This window comes from Garra rufa, chromosome 1 (assembly GCF_049309525.1).
Source record: "Garra rufa chromosome 1, GarRuf1.0, whole genome shotgun sequence".
Lineage (NCBI taxonomy): Eukaryota > Metazoa > Chordata > Actinopteri > Cypriniformes > Cyprinidae > Garra > Garra rufa.
Genome location: NC_133361.1, coordinates 15,427,312 through 15,444,913, shown reverse-complemented (window position 1 = coordinate 15,444,913; position 17,602 = coordinate 15,427,312). Strand labels below are relative to the sequence as shown.

General features: G+C 39.6%; 1 protein-coding gene across 1 annotated transcript in view; it reads left to right on the top strand.

Annotated features, from left to right (window-relative positions):
* The first annotated feature begins 632 nt into the window (after nt 1-632).
* gucy2ca (guanylate cyclase 2Ca) overlaps nt 633-17,602 on the top strand; it is a 30,260-nt gene continuing 13,290 nt past the window's right edge. Inside the window, 14 exon segments of the mRNA XM_073847989.1 lie at nt 633-1,335; nt 1,974-2,086; nt 2,267-2,334; nt 6,212-6,430; nt 6,512-6,630; nt 12,633-12,729; nt 12,805-12,919; nt 13,012-13,150; nt 13,308-13,390; nt 14,475-14,589; nt 14,676-14,757; nt 14,924-15,026; nt 15,107-15,189; nt 16,797-16,830. Of these exon segments, the coding sequence (XP_073704090.1) occupies nt 1,134-1,335; nt 1,974-2,086; nt 2,267-2,334; nt 6,212-6,430; nt 6,512-6,630; nt 12,633-12,729; nt 12,805-12,919; nt 13,012-13,150; nt 13,308-13,390; nt 14,475-14,589; nt 14,676-14,757; nt 14,924-15,026; nt 15,107-15,189; nt 16,797-16,830 (1,572 nt within the window). The 5' untranslated portion in view covers nt 633-1,133.

The following is a 17,602-nucleotide window of genomic DNA, read 5'->3' as shown; positions in this document are numbered from 1 at the left end:
TTTTTGTCATTAGTTGGTATATTTGGATCAGTCAGCGTCCAGAAAAAATATCTACAGACTTGTCACTGCTGCACTATACCGTTTAATTTGGTCAGTCCTGATGACTCCGAGATGTTTTCAGTTGTTCCAAAAACATTTTATTTTTCTTTGGCACAATGTTAACTAGTAAATTAACCGTAATGCTTTGTGTAAGATGAAAAATACCTGCTAAACAACAACGAAAACAATTCGTTTTTCCTCAAACCTCCCAAGAGCATTGTGAATCTAATTCAAGGCTGATCAAGGACCATCATCAGATTTTTACTCTATTTTTGATCAATGTTTAACAAGACCATTTGAATAATATGCTTTTGATTCAACCAAAAGGCTCTGTAAGTTGAACTTATTGTGATCTAGGACCTGATTTCTCACGGTCATCACACCCAGATATCTCATCCGTCTGTAAACACTGATTCTGAAAAGAGATTTTTTATAAGCAGATTTACAGGCCGCAATCTGTCAGCTTTTATAGCACACAATCTATTTGCCACACATTCTGCTTTACAGCCCTAAAGGACCTTTGGCCCCTCCAAGGTCCTCCAGAACATTTACGAACCACTCAGATCTTCCAGGACATTCTGTAAGCAGCAAAAACACAGATTTATTGGACAAAAACCACCTGTGGACTGTTTGAAACCAGGGGGTTTGATGTTTATGGGACATTTTTAAGAGATATTTGGATTTTATTGATTGCATTTTCAGATTATGGACTTATTAAGCTCACTGATACGGTGAGCAGACGTCACCTCAGATCAAACAAAAAGCAGAAACTAGAGGGATGAAGCTTTTTTCTTCTTTCAGATCAGGTTGATGTTGTTTGCTCGCCGTCGGTTGTTCATTAACACGCTGAGACACACCTGAGCGCGTATTTCCTCTTCAGGTTCCTGTAAAAACACAAAAGCAGAAAAACTCTCGCTGCAGTCCGTGTGTAATGTCTTTTCAGAGATGCCATGTGGACTGTATGCATGTGGACGGTGTTGTTGGGGGATAGATCTGACCTTTCTGATGGAGTTATTCAGGATTTATGGGCTTCAGGAATGACTGTGGCATTAAACCGAGCAGCGTCTTTTTGAAGGACATTCGCTGTGGCCGGGATGTTGGGTTTCTTCTGGTTCTGGTTCTGGTTCGGTTCTGTGCTCTGTGTCTCTGGCTTTGACGTCTTAAGCTGTAGAAAGTCCGCGGTCACATTAAACGTGGTTCTGCTGGAAGATGAAAATTCACCCTGGAGTCTGAAGTTTGTGAAGGAGGTGGTGGAAATGGCTGTTGAAGATGAGAACGAAAAAAACCAGGCCGCAAGTGAGCAGATTCAAAGAACTCTTAGTTCTGAAAAATTAAGTTAAACATGAAAAATTAAGGATGCAGGCTTTAAATTCAGTTGTAGTATAGTATAGAGAGCAATAGAATACGCTGTTGACTGAAGTCCTCTAGGCAAAGTATAATAAGAAATCTTAAAAAAACAGTCAAGAGATTGACCTTATTCCAGTTTTAGGATCTATTGACTAATTCCTATTAAAGTAAACCTATTTAATGCAATAGTCAACATCATGCTCTGTAGCTAGAATGGCCTAAAAGATGCTTCACATGTTGGAATATACATTTAAACATGTCTGTACTTCAGAAAAGGTAAAACTACTTTTAAAACTTTAACCTGGACAAAATCAGCCTTGAAATATGACCAGTACCAATACTCATTGCACTGATGCTGATGATAACATTGCTAAAATCTGCTGATAATATGATCATTTCAATATTGATTTACACGACCGCTTCTACCAACCTCAGTACTTGTTGAGTGTCCAGTAAATAAATGCAATCTGTTCTCTAAAAATAAAGGCATACAAGTCATACAACATAAAAAGAAAACACCAAATGCGGTTGAACTGCTTTCAGATAGAGTTAACTAATCAAACATGGTGGTGGATATGTTTTTGAAGGTCTGGACTTCCAGATCAAGGTGCTGTTCAGCGGCTTTAACACGACGCATTACCGGCGCAGGGGTTGCGGCAGCAGTACGTGCGAGGCCGTGGAGATCCTCAAATCGCTGCATGTAAGTTAACTGCTTAATTAAAAAATTCTCAAAGGACGTTTGGAGGACGTTCAGGGTTATTAACGTTGTCTGTCCTTAGGCACGCTGAAACATTATTGTGAACTCACACTAGAGGGTAAGCCCCGCAGCGCTTTTTAGCGGTTAAATGTAACGCTGTTTGCCATTTGTTTTGTCCGTTAGAACAGCAGTGATCTCGGATGTGTGATGTTGGGTCCATCCTGCACATACGCGACGTTTCAACTGGTGGAGTAAGTTACTCAAACAATCAGTGACTGCATTATTAAATGTCACACTAACATTACATACAGGATATGTGATTACAATTTAAGTAGCTTAATTAACAATAAAGTTTTAATAAGTCCTTACAACTCTAATATAGCGGAGTACACACCAAAACTAGACAGTTTTTTTTCCCAGCTTATGAGTGCTATAAATAGCCAGCCAGACTTTAAATCCATATGACTTTAAAATGTCTGCGGCAGTTAGATTCCGGTTGCCCGCGATTTTAAGTAGAATCTATTTTGAATATCAGTAGGCGCGTTTTCCTTACAGATTGCGCAAAACTTTGGCGCTATTTTATAAATTAAAATCGATTAAAAAGTATTGTTAAATGACGGCGTTTCCATTAACTGATGTTATGCGACTAAAACGTGTTTTTTTCCTCTTGTCATAAGTCATGGCAATTGGTCGTTTCCATTAAATATTTGCGCAAAACTTTGGCGCTATTTTAAATGTCGATTAAAAAAGTATTTTGAAATGACAGCGCTTCCATTAACCAATGTTCTGCGACTGAAACATTTTTTTTTCCTTTCGCGATAAGTCATGGCAATGGATTTTTGTGGGATTCCATTGCTGTTTTGCGAAATATTCCTTTTTCAAATTGCCTGAAAAATCACCTTATGTGAGCATAAAAACTTTTTTTTTTGCGATATATAAGAGTTTTTGTGCAATTGACATGTTTCCATTAGGCGTATTTCAATTTGCAATTTCATTTTGCGCAATTTAAGCGGTAATGGAAACACAGCTACTGTCCATTGGTGACGAAGCTAACAGAAGATGCGATTCCATTACAGATGTGTGCAAAATGTTGGCGCTATTTTATCAATGTAGATTAAAATAACGGCGTTTCCATTAACAGATGTTATGCGACTGAAATTTCATTTTTTCGTCTTGCAATGAGTCATGGCAAATGATCTTTGTGGGATTTTGGCTATATTTAATCGAATGTGACCTGTAAATATGAAAACAAAATCTGTTTTAATTGCTGTTTTTGAATTATTTCATTTTCGAATTGCTTGAAAAAACACCTCATGCAAGCATAAAAACTTTTTTGCAATATATGGGAGTTTTTGCGCAATTTACTTATTTCTATTAGGCTTAATTTGCGCAATTTAAAGGGTAATGGAAATGCAGCTAGAGTTGTCGTTATTGTTCTCGCTCTTAAACCCAATCTTATAGGCCTGCATTATTTCACCCCTGTCAAAACACACATATTATATATTTAAATGAATAAATGAGTATTCATTTGAGCTAGTTTTAGCAAACAAATATTATCAGCATCACATTATTTACTTTCACATTTTGTGCCAAGAACAGTGTTGGAGAAGTTACTCTAAAAAGTATTTAATCAGCAGCTAACTGTGTAATTAGATGGGTTTAGAATTTAATGAAAAATAACTGTCATGTTCACACTAGCTGTGTTTCCATTACCCCTTAAATTGCGCAAATTGAATTGTGAATTGAAAATACGCTGAATGGAAATGCATCAATTGCACAAAAATTCCCATATATAGGAAAAGTTTTTACGCTCACATGAGGTGGTTTTTTTTTTCAGGCAATTCGAAAAAGGAATATTTTGCAAAACAGCAATGGAAATGGCTTTTCGGATTTACAGGTCACATTCGATTAAATATAGCCAAAATATCACAAAAATCCTTTACCATGACTTGGTGTTGCATAACATCGGTTAATGGAAAGCCAACATTTCGCAATACTTCTTAATTGACATTAATAAAATATTGCCAGCGTTTTAAGCAAATCTTTAATTGGAAACGCGCCTACTGCCACAACAGTTTTTAGGATAATTTACTAAGCATGCCCAGCACCTACTCACAGTCTTTCCTTATTGTCATAGCAAAGGTTTTTGGCCAGGGGCCTCATTTATAAAACTTTCTTACGCACTGATTTGATCTTAGAGTGTTCGTACAATCAAATCCACGTCAAAGTACAGATTTATAAAAACCGTCTTTGACGTGGAAAAGTACTTATCTCCACGTCAGATTCCAGCTTGGCGTACTAGTGATGCGCGGGTCGTCTCATAACCCGCGGGCCCCGCGGGTAACCCGCGGGTCGGGTTGGGGCGGGTAAAGAAACTGTCACTTTATTTGCGGGGCGGGTTGGGGCGGGTCATTAAATACAAAATAAAATAAAAAAATCAATGTATGTTGCGTGCAATTCCCTATAGCCTATATTACATATTTGGGAATATCTATTTTCATATTTTATTAAGTTCTTTAATAAGGTTATCAACACGTCACGTCACGAAAGCGCCAAGCAGCTCCCGCTGCCAGCCACAAGCGCATCAAGCGAACTCACATTCAGCTCTGCAGGCCTGGTGCTATGCGTATTTAAATCTCCTCTGATGCGCATTATCCTGCATTAGCCAAAATCATGACAGTCAACCACATCCAGTCATATGTGAATGAATGTAAATATTCGCTAAAAACACACAATAAAGACAGCAATGATGTAGTCAGGACTGTGGCGCCGGCTTGCTTTGAAATGTATTTGGTGATTGCGCCCGCTGCGTTTCCTGCACCCTAGTCATTTTAAACAGTACATAATAACGAAAACAATATCTTACAAATAAAAAGAAGCAGATTTTCATGATCAGAACTTCCTTAAACCAGTGAACCTTTAAACCTTTCAGTCCAAGGATCCAGTAAACGAATGCGTTCAAACAGAAAGTTCAAAACGATATTCATAAATGAAGCATAGGCCTATATACCCACATTTCTTCCGGCACCACTAACCTTACACCACTGATTATCTTGTTATTAATATGATTTGATTTATGGTTCATATTCATAATCGTACAGTATTGTTGCCAGTTTAAAGGGCGAAAAGCACTTTCGGTTTTCATTTGCATTACAATGCATAGTATGTCTATTTAATTGTCGCGGGTGCGGGGCGGGGCGGGTTGTAAAAATAGACACAGTACTGCGGGGCGGGCTGGGGCGGGCCAAATAATTTCATAATTGCGGGACCCGCGGGTTGAAAAAAACCCCGACCCGCGCATCACTATGGCGTACGACCGTTTCCTTGTGGTAATGCCTGGTATTGCAGATAGTTCAGCCTCACTATAATTTGATTTCTTGCGCTTCTTTTTACTTGCCATTGTCACTGAGTTTTTGCTTTAGGAATGAGCTCATTTTATATGTTAATTAATTAAGCAGGGGCGTTTCGACGGCGGAACATTCAGCTGCACACAATTCCACGATCATTTGTGATTTATAACCGAATGACTGGCGGACGCATGGATTTGGTGGTACGTTCGTTTCTCTGAATCGCTCTTACGATCAAATCAGAAAAGTTCTTAGATAAAATCAAGGATGGTTTCTACGCAAGTCTTTATAAATGAGGCCCCAGGTCAGATTATGTCAGTTTGTTGAAAAATCAAATCACAATGTTCAGACATTCCACAACCCAACAATCAATCTGGTTTCTGTCCCATTGTTTCTTACACTTGACCTAATTTTCAGTTTGTCTAGTTAATTAATTAGTTCACACTTGTTTCTGTTCCTCTTGATTACATTTAGATTGTATTTAAACTCTCAGTTTCCCTCAGTTCCTTTAGGTATTGTTTGTAAATGGATGGATGTTGGTTCCCCTGTGTTACCTCCTTTATTTATAATTTATTTAAAATATTTATTAAAATAAGCCTATACTTTTTGAATTCTATTTATTTGTTGAGCACTTCATATAACTGCACAACACATTATAATAGAAGAGATGATGATAATTTCAGTCACAACTAAATTTATGTAAAAATGTATTACTTTGTAATTTTCTATAAAATTAATTATCATTAAGGTAATCTAAAGCGTCTATCTTTCTGTCTGTCAGTCAGGAGGTCGGTCTGACTCTGACTATCCCCATCATCTCAGCGGGCAGTTTCGGTCTTTCCTGCGACTACAAAGAGAAACTCACCCGGCTGCTTCCTCCGGCACGCAAAATCTCAGAATTTTTCGTCCATTTCTGGCATGCGGAATTCAAAAATCTGAAACCTGAGTGGAAGACAGCATATATTTATAAAAAACTCAACAACACAGAGGAATGCTTCTGGTATTCACAATAAAACACATATAGTGAAAAAACAACCCAACCCCACACACTGAAATGACCGTCTGTCCGTTTGTCTGTCAGGTACATCAATGCTCTGGAGGCACCGTCCGCTTTGTTTGCCTCCAACATATCCAGAGAGATGCTGAGGAGCCAAGATGACCTGGAAAACAAGCTGAAAGATGACAACCGACACAGCAACAGTGAGTAAAATCTATCCTTCTATCTGTTCATTTATCCATCCATCCACACACACCTCTGCTTATGCATCTAACCATCCATTCACTTACCTATCCATCCCTCCATCCACACACCTGTCCATCCATCCATCTATCCACCACCCATTCATACATCTGCGTACCTATGCATCCACCCATCTTATCCATCCATACATCCTTCCTTCCACACACCTGTCCATCTATCCATCCACTTACCTATCCATCCTTCCATCTATCCATCCATCTATTTACCAGCCATTCAAACATCTGCATACCTATGCATCCATTCACCAACCTATCCATCCCTCCTTCCTCACACCTGTCCATCATCCATCCATCATTCACTTACCTATCTATCCATCCATCCATCTGCCTACCTATCCAGCCATCTATCTATCCATCCATCCACCAACCTATCATTCTTCCATCCATTCATCCATCTACTTACCTATGTATCCATCCATCTGTCCATCTATCTGCCTACCTACCCATTCATTCATCCATCCATCCATCCACCTATCATCCATCCATTTACTTTTCTACCCATCCATCCATCTACCCACTTATCATCCCTCCCTTCATCCACCTACCTACCTGTCAATCCATCATCCACCCACTCATCATCCATCCATCGACCCACCCACCTATCTTTCCTCCATCCACTCATCTCTCTACCTACGAATGTATCCATCATCCATCTATCATCCATCCCTCCATCCATCTATCTGCCTACCTACCCATTCATTCATCCATCCATCCACCCACCTATCATCCACACATCCATCTACTTACATATGTATCCATTCATCCATCTATCATCCATCCATCCATCCATCATCCATCTGTCCATCTATCCATCCGTCATCCATCCATCCATTTACTTATCTATCCATCCATCCATCCACCCACCCACCTATCATCCCTCCATCCATTCATCCCTCTACTTACCTATGTATCCATCATCCATCTATCATCCATCCATCCATCTATCTGCCTACCTACCCATTCATTCATCCATCCATCCACCCACCTATCATCCACACATCCATTCATCCATCTACTTACATATGTATCCATTCATCCATCTATCATCCATCCAGCCATCCATCCATCTGTCCATCTATCCAGCCATCATCCATCCATCCATTTACTTATCTATCCATCCATCCATCTACCCAACTATCATCCCTCCATCCACCTACCTAACTGTCAACCCATCCATCCACTTATCCTCCATCCATCCACCCACCCACCTATCATCCCTCCATCCATTCATCCATCTACTTACCTATGTATCCATCCATCCATCTATCATCCATCCATCCATCTGTCCATCTATCCATCTATCTGCCTACCTACCCATTCATTCATCCATCCACCCACCTATCATCCACACATACAACCATCCACACGCCTACCTACCCATTCATTCATCCATCCACCCTGTTGGCGCGGCCATCTCCAAAAGAACTGGGAATGCCGGTTCTCATAACGGAGGAAAAACTTAGCACACAGACACACAAATTCCTTTGGCCTGCATGCACTACCAAACTGAGAATGAGCAGTGGCCATTTATTGATAATTGCGCACCGGTGTATCACCACGCCCACTTCCAGAAACTAGGTCACAGCGTTGATTCAGAACATATACAATAACATAACTCAACAGCCCCACTTGTTCTGAAATTGACAGAGTACAACACAGTGCATCACATACCAAATAGAAAACACACAAATTTATCCATTCTGATTCTAGATACAGGTTTAGTTAAAATATCTGCCACCATATCAACTGTAGAGCAGTAATGAAGAGTTATTTTGCCATCACGGAGTACAGATCGGACAAAATGATACCTAACATCAATGTGCTTACACCTTTGACGACATACAGGGTTTTTTGAAAGAGCAATAGCACCCTGATTGTCCTCAAAAACTGTCACTGGTGCATTTTCAAGTACATTGTCCATTCCACTAACAAGATACAGACTTTCCTGTACAGTAGCTGATAAAGCCATGTATTCAGCTTCACATGTGGATAAAGCAACAGTTTGTTGTTTCTTTGACTTCCAGGAAATAATAGGCCCATTCTCAGACAAACTAAAACAGTAACCAGTAACACTACGCCTGTCATTCAGGTCCGCTGCCCAGTCTGCATCACTATAGGCCACAAGTTTAAGATTTGCATCATTTTTCTTGTAACACAATTCCAGATCCACAGTGCCTTTCAAATACCTCAACACATGTTTAGCTGCAACCCAATGTTGTTCCTTTGGTACAGATAGATATTGTGATAATTTACCAACAATAAAGCTCAGATCTGGGCGAGTACTTGTCATTACATAAATTAAACTGCCAACCAATTCACGATACCTCTTTGGATCAGCAAATTTACCATCATCATCAAATTTCATTTTCATTTCACATGGTGTTGATCTTGGTTTGCAGTGAGCCATGTCAAATCTCTCCAAAATTTTTGTGATGTATCTTTTCTGGTCCATTTTTATTTCACCACTTATTTGTGTAAAGTCAATGCCCAGGAAATGTCTAAGTTTTCCAAGATCTTTAATTTTAAATTTAGCTCCCAACATTTCCTTCACACCTTTGAGCATTTGACCATTACTCGCTGCAATAAGAAGATCATCAACCCAAATGACCAATATGACTCGTTCTTTGTCAGTTTGTTTACTATAAGCACAATAGTCAACTGAATTTTGAACAAAACCTTTTTCAATTAGAAAATCATGCAACATCTTATTCCAATTGCGTCCTGATTGTTTCAGACCATACAATGACTTATTGAGCTTACACACCAATTTCTCTCCTGTTCTTAACTTGACCTCAAATCCTTCAGGCTGCTCCATATACATTTCGCAGTCTATAGGAGCATGCAGATATGCAGTTTTAACATCCATCTGATGTAACTGTAAATCATACTGCGCTGCAAGCTGCATTAGGATACGTACAGAGGTCATATCAGCAGTCGGTGAAAACGTCTCGTTATAATCAATACCAGGCACTTGACTATAACCTTTTGCCACATATCTGGCCTTATAGATTGTCTCGTCAGGATTTTCTTTTATGGCGTAAACCCATCTGCCCCCCACTGCATGTTTACCTTCAGGTAAAGTTGTTAATGTGAAGGTATTGTTCTCTATCAGAGAGTCCATCTCCTCCTTCATAGCTTTAGCCCACTGCTCTGATTTTGAAGAGCTCAATGCTTCCTTCAGTGTCTGAGGAACATCACATGCAACACGATAGCAATAGTCAATATTTATTAACGCCTGATCCTCATCACCTTTTATCTCATAATCATAATCTGTATAGTACTGGGGAGGTCTCCTCTCTCTCTTTGGATATCGAGCACTCTGACTACTCTCACTTTCGCTTTTTAAGTCAGTTTTAGCATCACACTCTACTTTTATTTCTTGTGGGATTACTTTAGTCATGTCAAGTTTTGGTAACAGGGTTTCAGCTTGCTTTTTATATTCAAAGTGTTCATACACATCCTCCTCTGTTTGAGTATCACATTCATTGGTACTCTTTGTAACAAACTTTACCAGCCTATTTTTGAGTACTTTCCCTGTGTCTGGATAAAAAACAAGATATGCCGGACTATTTTTGTCATAACCAACAAATATTCCCTTTTCACAACGAGTGTCAAGCTTTTTCTTGTCATATTTGTATGCATAACATTCCAACCCAAATGCTCTCATTTTGGACAGGTCAGGCTTCTTCCCAGTTATCAAGTAATGTGGAGTTTGTCCAAGACGTCTATTATAACATCTATTTCTGATTATAGCCGCAGTTTGTACTGCATACGTCCACAACTCTTTTGGTAATTTACTCTCAATTAACATGCATCTTGCCATTTCAAATAGAGTTCTCCAAGCTCTTTCAGCTGTCCCATTCTGATGGGGTGAATAAGGAGCTGAGGTTTCATGTCTAATGGTGTTTTTACTGAGCAGTGACTGAAACACAGAAGATGTAAACTCCGTTCCATTATCTGATCTTACACACTTGATTTTACCATACGGTGCAACATCAGCAATGAACCTCTCTGTGGCTTTAACAGTGAACACAGCTCCTGAATAGTCATCTGTGAACGCTAAAGCAAATCTGAAACCATCTTTTCCTGCTGGCTCTATAGGACCAGCCAAATCTGCATGAACAAGTTCAAATACATCTTTTGCTTTCTCATCTGGATCTCTGTTTCTGTCCTGAGCAAATTTACCTTTTATACACACTTCACATTTCAAATTGGTCTTGTCAGTTTTACCTCTAATTTTCATCCCATCTGTAACACTCTCCAACTTCAACACATCATCATAGTTACAGTGACCTAATATTTTGTGCCATGTCTGAAGATCATAGCACACGTTACACTCATCAACCTCAGCTGCAACAGTACTTAAATAAAACAATCTATCATACATATGAATATCAAAAGTTGTACCACTTTTATGGATGAGCCGGTTCTGTCCTTCTTTGAAGATGACCGTCGCTCCGTGCGTAATTGCCGCTTTAACGGAAAAGATGTCCTGGGAAAATGATGGCACATAAAGCGCCTCCATCAACATCATGTCCACAATGCGGCCTTTACTGTCTCTCAAACGCACTTTAGCGGTGCCTTTCTTCAGCGCGATGCCGCTAGCCCGCTCTCCATCAGCCAACTCTAGAATATGGCTCTGAGGCTTAAAACTTGAGTCAAAAACCAAGAATTTCCCAATGTCTGTTACGATGTGTTTAGTAGCTCCGGAATCTACCATGAGGCCTTTCATCTTCACTCCGCCGACCGGAGCGCCGTCCACCTGCTCCACCTTGAATGCGAACGTGTGATCCTCCTCCTCGTCCACTGTTTGCTTCACCTTATCCCGCTTTCTCCGTCGACAGTGCAAGTCTTTGTGCGTGGCGCTTTTACAGAAACTGCACCACTGTCTCAGCTCCCTGCGCTCCCCAGCAACTGACGTGCACTCCGCGGCTTTGTGGCCTTTCTGTCCGCAGTTGTAACAGGTGAGTTTCACACTCCAGTTGTCTCTTCCTTTGACTTTCATCACGCTGTCCTCACCCATGCTAGCAGTAACAGAGTTCTCTGTACTCTCATAGCTCCTCAGTTTCGTTTTAAAATCGGCAAACGTTAACTTTTCATCACTCTGTGTAACGTAAACAGAGAATGGTTTAAATACATCAGGCAGACCTTTTAAAATCATTGCGATCAATAAGCCGTCACTCAGAGTCTCCCCTGCATTCCGCAATGCTGTGATGGCAGTCTCTGCACGAATAATATAATCTGTAACGGTTTCATTCACACCCTTCTGAAGAGATGTCAGCTCCGTATACAAACTTATTACGCGTGGCTTCCCTTTACCAGCGTAATGGTCTCTCAGGATCTGTAGCGCCTTCCTGCCGTCATCAGCAGCGTCTCTCATTACAAGCGACAGACTCTTATCATCCAACAACTGAATTAGAACTGCATATGCCTCTTCATTTTTACTGGCGTCTTCCTCCGCGTCATCATCATCCATGGCTGGAGCTTCACCCAATATCGTGGTTTTTAAACCGAGCAGACGCAAATGCGCCAGAAATTTCGTTTCTCACAGTTCATAATTCTTTTCCTCTCCGTCAAAACATAACCGATTCCATCGGCTCCCAAACTCTGATCTGGGCCCATAACTTGTTGGCGCGGCCATCTCCAAAAGAACTGGGAATGCCGGTTCTCATAACGGAGGAAAAACTTAGCACACAGACACACAAATTCCTTTGGCCTGCATGCACTACCAAACTGAGAATGAGCAGTGGCCATTTATTGATAATTGCGCACCGGTGTATCACCACGCCCACTTCCAGAAACTAGGTCACAGCGTTGATTCAGAACATATACAATAACATAACTCAACACACCCACCTATCATCCACACATACAACCATCCACACACCTGTCCGTCCAACCATCCACCCATCTATCTATCTATTTATCTGTCTGTTTTGCAGTTTTTGTCCTGTGTGGGACACCAGATGATGTTCTCGCCATTAAGAACAACACCAAAATTCCTGCACATGTGGTCTTCATCCTGATCGACCTGTACAAGTGAGTCTGTGATCCCCATAATCCCCTCTAAATTCACGTAAGCCTTTCTCCAGCTGACCTTGATGTGTCTTGCAGTGAGGGTTATCACACCAATGAGTCCAGTTATGAGCACATGCGGGATGTGCTGGTGGTCACCATGCACAGCTTCCGGAACTTCTCCAGCCACACATCCTGGAAAACAAACACAACGGTTAGTGCAGTATCTTAAAGCATCATTCTGCCATTCGTTCTCTTTGCTCTGAGATTTATATTAAGGTCTCATTGGATAATCCCCATCTGCAGGCACTGAATGATTATGTAGTGGCTTACCATGATGCTGTGGTTCTCTTTGGCAATATGATGAGAAAACACCTGAAGGCGATGAAGCAGCAGCCGTTCAGCGGCGTCATTGACCAGCCCTTCAGAAGCATGAGTTTTGAGGGTAAGAGCGTCCTAAAATGTAGCGTATGTTAACTCAAGTTACTGCATTTTACAGTCACTAGGACCCATTTCCCAATACTTAGGTCAAAAGAAATGGGTCCTTGCAATTACAAAAAACTCTAATAGATATGATATGATATTGATGTGTGTGTGTTCAGGTATGGGTGGACACTATGAATTAGATGCTAGTGGAGACAGAGATCTTAATCTGTCTGTGGTCTACACAACAGGCTCATACAAGGTTAGTCACATGTGCCTCAATATCTTTTTCTTGGACCAATTCAGAAGACTCTAGAGTCACTAATGGATGAATCAAAGTTTTCAGCACTACCCTGTGTTCTTCGATCATTTAGAGAACATTTCTTACTATTTGGAGGTCTTTGTATCCCCTGTATCCTCAATCAATCAATCAATCAATCAATCAATCAATCAAGACTCATCCTAAAGTTTTTCCAAGTACACTGCAAAAAATGCTTTTCTTACTTACATTTTTTTGCCTTCTTTCCAGCCAAAATATCTAAAACTTCTTAAATCAGGAAGGATTTTCTAGACAAGTAAAAATTATTTTCTTATTTTCAGAAAAAAAGGGACAAAATAAAGTGATTTTTTTGTCTTGTTTCCAGCTAAAATATCTAAAAATTCTTACATCAAGAAGGATTTTCTAGACAAGTTAAAATAATTTTCTTGTTTTCAGAAAAAAGTCAAAAATAAGTGTTTTTTTTGTCTTGTTTCCAGCCAAAATATCTACAAATTCTTAAATCAAGACTGATTTTTTATACATGTAAAATTATTTTCTTGTTTTTAGAAAAAAAGTAAAAAAAAGTGATTTTCTTGTCTTGTTTCCAGCCAAATTATCTACAAATTCTTAAATCAAGAAGGATTTTCTAGACAAGTAAAAATGATTTACTTGTTTTCAGAAAAAAAAACAGCAAAAATTAAGTGAGTTTTTGCTTAGAACAAGCAAAATAATCTGCCAATGGGGTAAGCAAAAAAAAGCTTATTTCAAACAGAAAACAAGATTATTTTTCTTACCCGATTGGCAGATTATTTTGCTAGTTTCAAGCAAAAATGCACTTAATTCTGACTTGTTTTTTCTGAAAACAAGACAATAATTTTTTAATCATCTAGAAAATTATTCTAGATTTAAGAATTTTTAGATATTTTGGCTGGAAACAAGACAAAAAAATCCAAGTAAAAAAATCATTTTTTGCAGTGTAGACATCCTGGTTCATTCAGAAATACGCCCCACTACAAAAGTAAAATAGATTTTGTTTGTATTTTTGAAGCATGTTTTGGTTTGACGTTTGTCTGTTGTTTGTATTCAGTACAAGACGCTGTTTGTCTTCAGCACGTCTGAGAACAACACATGGCTCAATCATACAAGTCCTTGGGACCTGCCTTGGGAAGGATCGCAGCTGCCCAGTGATAAACGGGCTAACGGTAAACCGTTTTGCATTTGCCAATAAAATGCAATGTGAACTGCAATGGCAGACTGCATCAAGCTAACTAACACCACCTTTTCTCAGGCATGGAACCTCAGAACATCGTCATGATCGTCCTTGGGATCAGCGTGGTCATGGCCACTGCCATCGCTTTTATCTTATACAGGTAAAATACATAAAATGGATCACATTTTACCCCAAAACCAATGAGAAATCAGTCTTTTAGTTCACATCTGTAGCTTTACAATGGTTTTTGTCCAATCGCATGCTCCAGAATGAGAATGCAAGAAAACTAAACAGCACTATTTATATATTATTTTTTATGTTTTTAGGCAGAACAGGAGGGTGCGCTTTGATCAGAAGAAATGGTCTCACATCAACTCGTCGCTCGTCACGCTACTAGATGACAAAGAGAAAATCCACATCAGTCTGACAGTAAAACCATCCATCCATCTGTGGTTATGTCTGCAGATCTGTCAGTCTCTTAATGACACTTGTGTGTGTTTGTTTTGCAGATCGATGAGGACAAGAAGGGCGACAACAGCGTACTGATACACAAGGGCAGATACGACAAAAAGGTGTGTGTGTTGTCCTAGGGGTGAGCGATCTACCTAAAATATCATATCACAATCTTATAACACAAAAATCACAGTCCAATATCTGAATCTTACTTACTTAATTTTGAGATGAGCTATTGAGGATATTCAGAGTGAAGCAAACCTATGACTTACCTATTTGCACAGTTTAAGGGGAGACTCTACAGGCAAAAACACAGTTTTTTCATGCACCTATCAAGTTTTTGGGGCTTTTTGGTATTTCATAAAGTGTTTTTTCAGACTAGTGAAAGGAAGTCTTTTCTTCTACAGTCATGGCCAAAAGTTTTGAGAATGACACAAATATTAGTTTTCACAAAGTTTGCTGCTCAACTGCTTTTAGATCTTTGTTTCAGTTGTTTCTGTGATGTACTGAAATATAATTACAAGCACTTCATACGTTTCAAAGGCTTTCATCGACAATTACATGACATTTATGCAAAGAGTCAGTATTTGCAGTGTTGGCCCTTCTTTTTCAGGACCTCTGCAATTCGACTGGGCATGCTCTCAATCAACTTCTGGGCCAAATCCTGACTGATAGCAACCCATTCTTTCATAATCACTTCTTGGAGTTTGTCAGAATTAGTGGGTTTTTGTTTGTCCACCCGCCTCTTGAGGATTGACCACAAGTTTTAAGATCTGGGGAGTTTCCAGGCCATGGACCCAAAATGTCAACGTTTTGGTCCCCGAGCCACTTAGTTATCACTTTTGCCTTATGGCACATGCTCCATCGTGCTGGAAAATGCATTGTTCTTCACCAAACTGTTGTTGGATTGTAGGAAGAAGTTGCTGTTGGAGGGTGTTTTGGTACCATTCTTTATTCATGGCTGTGTTTTTGGGCAAAATTGTGAGTGAGCCCACTCCCTTGGATGAGAAGCAACCCCACACATGAATGGTCTCAGGATGCTTTACTGTTGGCATGACACAGGACTGATGGTAGCGCTCACCTTTTCTTCTCCGGACAAGCCTTTTTCCAGATGTCCCAAACAATCGGAAAGAGGCTTCGTCGGAGAATGTGACTTTGCCCCAGTCCTCAGCAGTCCATTCGCCATACTTTTTGCAGAAGATCAATCTGTCCCTGATGTTTTTTTTGGAGAGAAGTGGCTTCTTTGCTGCCCTTCTTGACACCAGGCCATCTTCCAAAAGTCTTGGCCTCACTGTGCGTGCAGATGCGCTCACACCTGCCTGCTGCCATTCCTGAGCAAGCTCTGCACTGGTGGCACTCCGATCCCGCAGCTCAATCCTCTTTAGGAGACCATCCTGGCGCTTGCTGGACTTTCTTGGATGCTCTGAAGCCTTCTTTACAAGAATTGAACCTCTTTCCTTGAAGTTCTTGATGATCCTATAAATTGTTGATTTAGGTGCAATCTTAGTAGCCACAATATCCTTGCCTGTGAAGCCATTTTTATGCAACGCAATAATGGCTGCCAGCGTTTCTTTGCAGGTCACCATGGTTAACAATGGAAGAACAATGATTTCAAGCATCACCCTCCTTTTAACATGTCAAGTCTGCCATTCTAAACCAATCAGCCTGACATAATGATCTCCAGCCTTGTGCTCATCAACATTCTCACCTGAGTTAACAAGACGATTACTGAAATGATCTCAGCAGGTCCTTTAATGACAGCAATGAAATGCAGTGGAACGTTTTTTTTTCAGGATTAAGTTAATTTTCATGGCAAAGAAGGACTATGCAATTAATCTGATCACTCTTCATAACATTCTGGAGTACATGCAAATTGCTATTATAAACACTTAAGCAGCAACTTTTCCAATTTCCAATATTTATGTAATTCTCAAAACTTTTGGCCACGACTGTACACTGCGCCATAAATCGCCACTTCAGTTGCACTTACACACACCAAACTTTACATTTTTATTCCTAAGTCCTAAAGGTTTTTACAGAGAGATTTGTTCATATATATATAATTTGCTTGATTTTATACAACATTTTATTCCCCCAAAAATAGTAAAAAAAAAAAAAAATTCTGAATTATGTTGTGATGAAATGAGATTCCCAAAATTCCCTCAGGAAAAACATTTGACTCTAATATGTCAAAAAAATTCAACAAGAATTTTGAAACTGACTTCATCCAGTGTTTAGATTTTTGTACTAGAAATGTATGCAAATTAGTGCATATTTCATTAAATAATACCTCATTTGCATATTTAAACCTAACATTTTAGAAAACTTGTAATACAAAAATGTTTGCAATTATCAATGTAATCAATCTGGGTAAGTAAGGCGATAACTATTAGTTTTGTTTTTTTTTACCCTGTTCACCTGCAGTGTTTCGTCTTAAAAACACCACACAGTTGCACTGATGAGAAAGTGTCATAAAAATAATATATGAAGTGCTAAAAAACTGGCTATGATATAAAGATATGTGTGTGTTTGTGTTTTTGCAGCCTGTCATT